The sequence below is a fragment of the Carlito syrichta genome, unplaced genomic scaffold (assembly GCF_000164805.1).
Source record: "Carlito syrichta isolate Samal-C Ts95f unplaced genomic scaffold, Tarsius_syrichta-2.0.1 Scaffold305756, whole genome shotgun sequence".
NCBI lineage: Eukaryota > Metazoa > Chordata > Mammalia > Primates > Tarsiidae > Carlito > Carlito syrichta.
This window is the reverse complement of record NW_007249852.1, coordinates 971513-983332: the sequence shown is the minus strand read 5'-3', so window position 1 is coordinate 983332 and position 11820 is coordinate 971513. Positions and strand designations below refer to the sequence as shown.

The 11820-nt window shown below is 39.9% G+C and overlaps 1 protein-coding gene across 2 annotated transcripts in view; it reads right to left on the bottom strand.

Annotated features, from left to right (window-relative positions):
• Window positions 1-11820, bottom strand: part of PIGL (phosphatidylinositol glycan anchor biosynthesis class L) — a 91550-nt gene that overhangs the window by 76822 nt on the left and 2908 nt on the right. For both annotated transcript variants that reach the window (XM_008062613.2, XM_021714762.1), the window contains exon 2: window positions 4602-4701. In XM_008062613.2, coding sequence (XP_008060804.1) covers window positions 4602-4701 — 100 coding nt within the window. The remainder of the gene's footprint in view (window positions 1-4601; window positions 4702-11820) is intronic.

Below are 11820 nucleotides of genomic sequence, written 5' to 3'. Positions count from 1 at the left end.
TCAGGCAATCCACTCACCTTAGCCTCCCAAAGCGCGGGATTACAGGCTGAGCCACCGAGCCTGGTGGGAATATAGATTTTGACCTTTGGCTTGACCACTGGTTCTCAACAGATCAGATCTGACATTTAAAAAAAAACGCATTGCTGGGCCAAAGCAGACACTGCACAGGCAGGAGTCTGTATGCAAATGGGGTACCGGAGCAAGATGATCCATTAATATTATTATTAATATTAATAGTGAGAAAACAAATCACAACTTAATACCCACAGAGTAAAAGGGTGATGTTTCATCATTAAAAATAAAGGAGCAAATTATTTCTTTCCTAGATTGACTCAAAACTATATACTGTTCAAGGTTTATAGAGGAGAAAATTTAGGAATAAAAATTAAGTAAATTGCACCCATAAAAAAGAACAAAATCATGAATTCTGCAGCAACCTGGATAAAATTAGAGTTTATAATGCTGAGTGATCTCTCACAGAAACAAAGATCTGAGTATCACATGTTCTCACTCATAAGTGGACCTTGAACAACTAACATAATACTATAAGAAAAGGATTGATAGTGGCGGGAAACTATGGGGGGGAGGCCGGGAGGTGGGATTAACAGTAGTCAATATCTGTCTGGGGAGGGGGGGCACACCTCATCAATAAGGGTACCTGCACAATGAATATTTGTACCTAACCCTTAACTGTACCCCACAATTTAAAAATAAAAAATATATATTAAAAAAATTTAAATTAAAAATTTAAAAATCCCCCCCCCTGTAAAAATTAAGTAAGTTTCCTAGGTTATACAGTTAACCTGATAAAGCTATAGTTTCTGTCTGGGAAGTCTGGCTCTATCTAGATCTGTGCTCTTTAAAGCATCACAAAATTAATTGGCATAGACAGAGAAGAAATTCTCCCATGTAGCCGGGCTCGGTGGCTCAGCCTGTAATCCTGTGCCTTTGGAAGGGTGAGGTGAGTGGATTGCCTGAGCCCGCAGGTTCGAGACCCGCCTAGGCAGCGAGACCTCATCTCTACAATAAATCAAAAAATCAGCTGGGCGTGGTATCACATGCCTGTGATTCTGGCTACTTGGAAGGCTGAGGCGGAAGGATTGCCGGAGCCCAGCAGGTCGAGGCTGCAGTGGCCGGGAGCGGCCATGCACTCCAGTCTGGGCGACAGAGTGAGACTTCAACTCAAAAAAAAAAAAAGAAAAAAAAGAAATTCTCCCATGTTTATCTTGTACTAAGTAAGAATGAGAATAAATATAAACTTTTCCTTTATCACTTTGTAGGGTACTGAACAGGACCCCTCCCCAAATCTAATAAGATAAACATCAATTCCCAAAAATGCCTAATATAATAAAGAATATCTTTCATCAGACCTTGAACAACTATCGTAATACTATAAGAAAGGGACTGGCAGTAGTGGGAAACTGCCAGGGAAGGAGGAGGCATACCTCATCAACAAGGGTACCTGTATAATGAACATTTGTATACCTAACCCTGAATTGTACCCCACATATTTAAAATGAAAAAATTATTTAAAAAAAGAATATCTTTCATAGCCAGCAACAGCACTGTTAGTGGCTAGACATCATATGTGTTCTCAATCAAATTATCAATACAGATAAAGTTGTCTGCTTTTACCACTTTGTTGGAATTTCATCCAAAGCAATAAGAAGGGGAAGAGAAATAAGAGGCATATGTTGAAATGGAAGACTGTATTAGTATCATCTGCAGATGATTCACCTATAAAACTTAAGAGAATCAGGTGAAATACTTTTAGGTTTTTTTTGCAAAAGTTTTTTTTTTGTTTGTTTGTTTTTTGAGTTGGTGTCTCACTCTGTGGCCCAGTTTGGAGGGTAGTGGCACACTCCTGGCCACTGCAACCTTGACCTGCTGGGTTCAGGTGATCCTTCCGCCTCAGCCTTCCAGGCAGCTGGAACCACAGGTGTGCACCACCACGCCTGGTTGATTTTTTGATTTATTGTAGAGACGAGATCTCACCAAGTTGCTCAGGCTTGTCTCAAACTCCTGAACTCAAGCAGTCCTCTCACCTCGGCCTCCCAAAATGCTGGGATTATAGGCGTGAGTCACTGCGCCCAGCCTGTAAAAGTTTTATAGTGGTGAATATATAAGAAATATACATAAAAATCAATAAATCTTTTACATACTAGCATTAAATTCTTTAAAATTTATCTAAAAAATAGTATTCACAACAATAACTAAAGTAAAATGAATCAAAATAATCTTTGCAGGAACTGTTTAGGGGAAGGCACAGTGGCTCACGTCTACAACCCTAGCACTTTGGGAGGCTGAGGTGAGAGAACTGCCTGAGCCCATGGGTTCGAGACCAAACTGGGCAATTTGGTGAGAACTCATCTCCACAATAAAAAAAAAAAAAAAAAAAAAAAGAATTAGATGAAGAAAACTATAAGAAGTTCTATACTTTGACCCAGTAATTCATCATCTAGAAATCTACTTATGGAAAGAGTCAGGACTTCAAACATTTATTACGTTTTTAAGTACTTAAATATTATAATTTTTTTTCTTTTTCTTTTTTTTTGAGACAGGGTTTTGGGGTTTTGGTCTGTTGCCCAGGTTGGGGTGTAATGGAATGATTATATATAATAGATCACTATAAACTCGAATTATTCCCACCTGCCTCAGCCTCCCAAGTAGCTAGGCCTACAGGTGTGTACCACCATAGCTGGCTAATTTTCCTGTTGAGATAAGGAGCTTGCTGCATCACCCAGGCTGGTCTTGAATTCCTGGCCTCAAGTGATCCTCCTGTCTTGGCCTCCCAAAGTGCTGGGATTACAGGTGTGAGCCTGGGTTTGGTTTAATATTAGAAAAAGTTCAAATATCCAATAGTAGGAGAATGTTAAATAAGTTATGGTACATCTTTATGATAAAATCTTTACAACCACTTATGACTTTTAAGGATTATTTAATGATATGGGGAAATGCTAAAAATATTCTCTACTGGATAAAAGCAGGATATAAAATTTCTTATACCACCTAATGCTAGTTTTGTTTAATACTGGGCAGATGATTCTAATTTTTCTCATAATTTTCTGAAGTATTCCCACCCCTATGTCTTAGTTTTCATGATATCAAACTTCTAATTCTTCTCTAATTACGTTTGCGGCTTTTACTTCCTCTGAATGATCCCCTACTCTCTTATCACTCCAGCTAATCCAGGGCAATTTCATTCACTGCAAAGGCTTTAATCCTCCCATATGCTAAAGAGTCCTAATCTGTCTCCTCATAACCCAATTCTCCTCCTTTGCAAACTATCCTAATCTTTAGCCATCTAGATATCTAGGTAGGTTTATATTATCCCAGATTTCTTCTGTTCCTTGAATTCCTGCTAGATCAATTTTTTTTTTTGAGACAGGGTCTGGCTCTGTCATCCACATTGGAGTGCGGTGGTACGATCATAGCTCCTTGTAATCTTGAACTCCTGGGCTCAGGCAATCCTCCTGCCTTGGCCTCCCAAAGTCCTGGGAGTGCAGGTCTAAGCCACCATGCCCAGCTTCCACAACCTTTTAAAATAAAACTTGAATTCATTCCCTCATCTCTATCTCAGCTGCTGCTACTCTAAATTGAGACATTCTCCTTTCACCGGGAGATATATGCAATAGACTAACTGGTCCACAATCTTGATCTCTTCAATCCTATCTATCATTAAAGTGATCATTCTAAAGTACAAAACTCATCATTACTCTCCGCTATTTATAGTTGACATTTCTATGTGATGTCATGAAGGTTCAAACAGGAAGAAGTGCATGTTCTGTGAAGGCTAATTCATTCACAGCTCACAAAAACACCACTGCCTTTTCCATTGGGGAAAAAAAGCAGCTTACTAAGGCAGATGCTGAAATGAAAAAGAAAACTCAGGGGGAGTGACTAAGCTCATGGACAAGGCATGAAGCTAAGCTAAGCCTAACAGTCCACTGGACTTTTTTCATCAAAGTGGGTTTTTAAAAATCAGCTTAACACCATCAACAGCTTCTTCCCATCCCTAGGCTCTGCTGTAGATCTTCTAAAGGTGCTAGGCAGTTTTCCACATGCTACCTACAGAACCTAGTCTTTCTAATCTGCTTTCCTTTGTCTATCTGCTTAACTTACCCTTTATTAAACTTTGCTGTGGATTTGACATTTGAAATATACCTTGCTGTTTCCTAAGCAGTCTTGAACCTAGGAACCAGCCAGGCCACGACCCTAGGCCTTCACTAACCGAACTGAACAACAACAACAACAATAAAAAACTCAGTCTATGAGGGGTATAAAGCATACAGGCTTTGCAATACAATGAAATAAAAGAAGTATTTTTTTTCCCTACCTATAGCCATTCTTAATACTCTGCCGGCAAATGTCATCTGCCACTATAAAGACTGAAAATATACCATTCCTTTTCATTTCCTGAACTAAACTTCCAACCAATTAAAAAAAAAAAAAAAGACTAAAAATATTAGATATGGGCTTTCCCAGTAGGCAGACTTTTTATAAGATATTCTTATCCACTCACATTACTTTTTAATGTCTTTTGAGCATACCACTGCACATTTATTGTCAATGAATTTCTACATTGTTAAAAGATAAATTACCTGTTGTCAATAATCATTACACTGGAGGGTGGAATCCCCAAAACATCACAGCTCTGCAAAAGTTCTTTCTTACGAGTTTCTCCCTGATTGTAGTAATCTCCTGAGGATAACAAATATATAGTGGCAGTTTTCTTTAGCAGTATAGACTTGTGTGTTAACTCATTTTTATCCCATTTTTTTCCCTAAAGGATTTAAGCTGCCTGAAAAATGTGTGGCTATGATAAAAAGTTGAAGAAAATACAATGTGAAGGTTGCTATAATATACTCTTGTGAGAAAACTACCAGCAGTACAATTTGTAGAATCATGATTAATAATTCTTTCCCCTCTCTGGATTTACCTGTCTGTTTGCATTTTGGTCATATGCTTGAGGCAGCATGATACACAGCCAAGAATACTGGCTTTGAAATTAAGCAGATTGGCTGGGCTCAGTTGCTCAGCCTGCAATCCCAGCACTTTGGGAGGCCAAGGCAAGTGGATTGCCTGAGTCCGTGGGTTCAAGACCAGCCTGGGCAACTTCACGAGACCTTGTCTCTGCAATAAATAAAAAATTAGATGGGTATGGTAGTGCGCGCCTGTAGTTCTGGCTCCTTGGAAGGCTGAGGCTGAAGGATCGCCGGGGCCCAGCAGGTTGACACTGGGGTGGGTGTGAGCGTGCCACTGCACTTCAGCCTGGGTGACGGAGTGAGACTCCAACTCAAAAACAACAACCACCACCACCAACAAAAAGAAATTAAGCAGATTTAGGATTGACTCTTGTATAGGCACTCAGAACAATTGGGGTACTAGTCACAGTATTAGTCTGGACCCTTTAAACGGATAGTTCTCACATAGCTGTTTAACACCGAGTTAAAGAAGAGGTTTTATGAGCTTATTCTTGCTGGTATTAAAATAAAAATAAAGAAGAAGCTACAATTCCTGAGTACTAAAGAAAAATGTGCAGGTACCTTTCAGAAAAACATTCTGTTTTGGAGTTTAGCAACCAGTTATCTTAGTATATCCTGAGATCTCAACCCCACTGGCACCCCGAAAAGCTTGTATATTCTTTATTTTGCCTGTACAGATACTATAATTCCTAAGAATAGTTCTGGTAAATAGAACTCCTCTTTATTTTTACAAATGATAATACAGTGACATTTTGGTATCATCTAAGCTGCACTTATTGTAAGCAACTGTCTAGCAAATAATTGTATGTACGATTTGTGCAAATTATTCTTCCTTTCTTCCTGAATTACAATTCATCTCCATCGTCCAGATCAAATGTTATTTCCTCTAGTTGGTCTCTCCTATTTTCTCTGGCAAGTAATAATTTCTCATATTCTACTCATAAGTATGAATTTTTCTCCATGATCAGATTAATTCCTAAATGTCACTGACCATAAAAGTCATGGTTTCACTAAACTTTGTATAATCCCTGATATCCAGCACGCTGCAGGCACTCATGAATGATTGAAAATATGAGATATTGGTTTTCCCAGTATGTACACTTTTTTTTTTTTTTTTTTTTGAGTTGGAGTCTCACTCTGTCACCCAGACTGGAGTGCATTGGCTGCTCCCGGCCACCACAGCCTCGACCTGCTGGGCTCCAGCGATCCTTCCACCTCAGCCTTCCAAGTAGCTGGAACTACAGGCGCGCACTACCACACCCGGCTACTTTTTTATTTATTGTAGAGATGAGGTCTCACCAAGTTGCCCAGGCGGGTCTTGAACCCACAGACTCAGGCAATCTACTCACCTCAGCCTCCCAAAGTGCGGGATTACAGGCTGAGCCACCGAGCCCGGCTAAACTTTTTATAAGATGTTCTTATCCACTCACATTACTTTTTGTGTCTTTTGAGTATACCACTGCACATTTATTGCCAATGAATTTTGACAGTTAAAAGATAAATTACCTGTTATTTATAATCACTTCACTGGAGGGTAAAATTCCCAAAACATCACAGTGAGGTTCCGCTCACTGTTCCAGATAACTTAGAAGAAAACTTCCTTTGAAACCTTTCACCCCTGGTAAGGGTTACTCTAGTGCTAGCTTTGAAATGTTTGAACTCAGATAGGAGACAGTCATAACATTGTACCGAACAAAGAGACTAATCTTAAAAAGACTGCAGATAATAGCTTTAGTTTTATAATGCTCTAAAGAGTTTTCTTTTCTTAGAAAAATCAGATGACCATTATATTTTAGGTTTCCCTCAAACCCATACACATACTCTTTCCTAATTTTTCCCTAGGCAACTTGCTCTTTGGGGATAAATGAAGTCTAATGTACACTCATGATGCAGTTTTAATGTTTAGAACCACACACATCAGTGTATGATTATGGTTATAAGTTGTTGAGAATTAAGGCTAATGTATTTATGGGATTAGTTTTATTGCTTTGTGTTTGAATTAAGAAATTTACAACAGGTTAGGGGTTGAAGTGAAGGACTATTTAAACTATTTTCAATAAGTTTGGTGTACATGTAGGTACTTCAGCAGAATACATGTCTGCGATTCTTCAGCAGCTTTTTTTTTTTTGAGTTGGAGTCTCACTCTGTCACCCAGGCTGGAGTGCAGTGGCATGCTCTCGGCCACCGCAGCCTCAACCTGGTGGGCTCCAGCGATCCTTCTGCCTCAGCCTTCCAAGTAGCCGGAACTACAGGCGCGCGCAACCATGCCCGGCTAATTTTTTTTTTTATTTATTGTAGAGATGAGGTCTCACCAAGTTGCCCAGGTGGGTCTCGAACCCGCGGGCTCAGACAATCCACTCACCTCAGCCTCCCAAGGTGCGGGATTACAGGCTGAGCCACCGAGCCCGGCTCTTCAGCAGCTTTTAAATAACACATTTTAAGGCTGGACACAGCAGCTCACACCTGTAATCCCAGTACTTCAGGAAGCCAACGAGGGAGGATTGCTTGAGTCCGGAAGTTTGAGATTAGCCTAAGCAATATAACAAGATCTTGTTGCTACAAAAAAAAAAAAAAAAAAAATCAATAAATTAGCCAGGCATGGTGGCATGTGCCTATAGTCCTGGATACTCAGGAGGTTGAAAAGGAAGGATCATGGGAGGTTGAGGCTGCAGTGAGCCGTGACTGTGCCACTGTACTCCAGCCTGGGTGACAGAGTGAGACTTCGACTCAAAAAACAAACAATCAAAAAACAGATTCACATGGTTAAAAAAATAAAAAGAAACAGAGGCATTTAAGGCAAAAAAATAAAAATTAAAAATTAAAAAAGCACCCTTCTCCCATTCCTTTACCCTGTTCCCTACCTAGAAATTTTTGTGTTAGAATGAGAAGTAAGACTGGGAATAGAGGCATCGTGGTCCCAACACCACCAGGCCTTTTACTAACAACATGAATTTGGAGCAATTCCTTAAGTTCCTGGGTTTCAGGAATGCCAGCAAAGTTTTTCCTTGAACATGACCAACTAATTCTAAAATGTATTTTAAAGAAAAACATCCAAATTTCCTCAACTATAAAATGAGGGAGTTTTAGGCTCTATGTCAGAATCTATCCAGTATAACAGAAACCACATCAAATATTTACAACAGCAAGAATTTAATGCAAACATTTTAATATATAACTGATGGAGTACATAAAGACCAACAGGGAACAGTGAAGTGACCCAGAGTTAGAGACAGCAAGAAGTGACTTCTAATCTACATTGTTTTTGTTGGAGAAACAAAAGAAGGCAGTGTTATTGGGGTCCAGAGGCCTACATTTCCAAAGGAAGCTGAAACCAAGAAAGCCAAAATCCCTTCTGTTAGAATGAGTCCAAAGAACCCAGTTTAAGAAATCACAATTTCGGCCGGGCTCGGTGTCTCAGCCTGTAATCCCAGCACTTTGGGAGGCCCAGGTGAGTGGATTGCCTGAGCCCGCGGGTTCAAGACCCGCCTGGGCAACTTGGCAAGACCTTATCTCCACTATAAATAAAAAAAACTAACCGGGCGTGGTAGCGCGCACTTGTAGTTCCAGCTACTTGGAAGGCTGAGGCAGAAGGATCGCTGGAGCCCAGCAGGTCGAGGCTGCGGTGGCCAGGAGCGGCCATTGCACTCCAGTCCGGGTGACAGAGTGAGACTCCAACCCCCCCCCAAAAGAAAGAAATCATAATTTCTTCTTTTTTTTTTTTAGCCAGTGAAATTTAGCAGTGGTGGGTTATATCCCAACTTTAGTGACACTAGTTGTTAATAAGTTCTGATAACCCACTACCATAGGACCAGCCTTTTTTTTTTTTTTTTTGAGTTGGATTCTTACTCTGTCATCCAGTCTGTAGTGCAGTGGCATGCTCATGGTTACCGCAGCCTTGACCTGCTGGGCTCAGGCAATTTTCTGGTCTCAGCCTTCCAAGTAGCTGGAACTACAGGCATGTGCCACCATCCCAGCTAATTTTTCTTTTTTTGAGTTGGAGTCTCACTTTGTCACCCAGGCTGGAGTGCAGTGGTACGCCCCTGGTCACCGCAGCCTCGACCTGCTGGGCTCCAGCGATCCTTCCGCCTCAGCCTTCCAAGTAGCTGGAACTACAGGCGCGCGCTACCACACCCAGCTAATTTTTGATTTATTGTGGAGATGAGGTCTCGCCAAGTTGCCCAGGTAGGTGTCGAATCCGCAGGCTCAGGCAATCCACTCATCTCAGCATCCCAAAGTGAGGGATTACAAGCTGAGCCACCGAGCCCAGCTAATTTTTTGATTTATTGTAGAAAAGAGGTCTCATCAAGTTTCCCAGGCTGGTTTCGAGTCCCTGGGTTCAGGCAATTCTCTCATCTCCACCTCCCAAAGTGCTGGCATTACAGGTGTAATACAGGTTCAGCCATCACACCCAGCTGAAAATCACAATTTAAAAGTGACACTATAATTTAAAAATGTCCAAATAACTTCAACAGACATTCTCTAAAGAAGATATATATACAGCCAATAAGCACATGAAATGCTCATCATCATTAGTCATTAGGGAAATGCAAATAAAAACCACAATGAGATTTCACATGCACTAGGATGGCTATAGTAAAAAAAAAAAAAAAAGGAAAATAGCAAGTGTTGACAAAGATGTGAAGAAACTGGAATCCTAGTGCATTGCTGGTGGGAATGTATAATGGTATAGCTGCTATGGAAAACAGTTTAGTGATTCTTTGAAAACTTAAACATAGACTTTCCACATGACTCAACAATTATACTCACAGGTATATATTCAAAAGAACTGAAAACTTGGCCAGGTGTGGTAGCTCAAGTCTGTAATCCTAGCACTTTAGGAGGACAAGGTGAGAGGATTACCTGAGCCCAGGGGTTTGATACCAGCCTGGGCAACGTGGTGAGACCTTGTCTCTACAATAAATAAAAAAATTAGCCAGGTGTGGTGGTGTGCACCTGTAGTTCCAGCTACGTGGAAGGCTGATGTGGAAGGGTCGCCTGAGCTCAGTGGGTCGAGGCTGCGGTGGCCATGAGCATGCCACTGCACTCCAGCCAGGATGACAGAGTGAGACTTCAAAAAAAAAAAAGAATTGATAACTGGTACTCAGATACTTGTACAATGATGTTCATAGAAGCATTATTCACAATAGCCCCTGAGATGAAAACAACCCAAATTTCTATCAATAGGTGAATGAATAAACAAAATGTGGCATAGACATATAATGGAATATTAACCAGCCATAAAAAAGAAGGAAGTTCTGATACATGCTACCACATGAATGAATTTTGAAAACATTATGCTAATTAACATAAGCCAGGCATAAAGTGACAATTATTGTATGATCCTACTTATATGAGTTATCTAGAGTAGTCAAATTCATAGAGACAGAAAGTAGAATAGTGATTGCCAGGGGCTGGGGAGAAGAGGGAAGTTGAAAGTTATTGCTTAACAGGTACAGAGTCTCTTTTTGGTATGATGAAATAGTGGTGATGGTTACATAATATTGTGAATGTACTCACTGAATCGAACACTTAAAAATGTTTAAAATGGTAAATTTATTTTATATATATTTTACTACAATTTAAAAAATAGGAAAAAACTAGATTTTTACTGAATAAAAATTTTCAATTATGAGATATCACTATAAAACAGAAATTGTCTTTAAAATTGTTATACAATTTTAAAAAAGATCATTAAAATGAAATTTTTAAAAATGCGGAGCACATATCTATACAGCTAAGAACAAGAAACACTGTCACATGCTTTTATCAGTCAATATAGTCATACTTTGGAGTAGTGTCATTTTTCATCATTCCCAAAACAATTGCATTCATATTGACTTTTACTAATGAAATTGCTACTTTTCATTGTTTCTTTGATCTGTCATTAACAAGGCCAAACATAAAGCAATCTGTCTTTTTCTCCATAGGACAGGCATATTAGTATCATATAGAACAAGAACGATGCTGACATGAGAACATTGTCCAGTTCACTGCAGTGAAGTTCTAATAAGTACTTACAATACACAGCCGGGTTCGGTGGCTCAGCCTGTGCTTTGGGAGGCTGAGGTGGGTGGATCACCTGAGCCTGCAGGTTCGCGACCCACCTGGGCAACTTGGTGAGAACTCATCTCTACAATAAATCAAAAAATTAGCCGGAGGCGTGGTAGTGCATGCCTATAATTCCGGCTACTTGGAAGGCTGAGGCAGAAGGATCGCCGGAGCCCAGCAGGTCGAGGCTGCGGTGGCCAGGAGCGTCCACTGCACTCCAGTCTGGGCGACAGAGTGAGACTCCAACTCAAAAAAAAAAAAAAAGTAATTTTAAGAAGTATGAAAAAGAACAATTTTAAATGGTGCTGGATAAAGAGGAAATAATGTAAGAGAACAATAAAAATATTGAGTGCCACGTGCACGCTTTATATTTTTTATTTGAAAAAATTTTGAAATCTGGTCCCAAATTTTTATCATTCTCTTGACAATAAGAAAAAATTTATTAAAGAACAAACTGCACCTATAATACTCTGTAAATAAAATCCAGGCTTTTGCTACAGATCTTAAGAGAAGCTTATAATTTGACTATCATACTTGTAGTATAAAATATAAATGAAAAGTAAAGAAAAAAAGGGGGCTATTACTTGTAACTATTTGCAGTTAATAATCTTTTGTTTCCTTTTTTTTTTTAGAAAGCAGGATTTATTGAGAGGACAGAAGGACAGAAACGCTCCCACACGGAGAAGGGGCCTGCAGGGGGATTGCCCTGCAGTTAATATTCTTTTTTTTTGAGTTGGAGTCTCACTCTGTTGCCCAGACTAGAGTGCAGTGGCCGCTCCTGGCCACT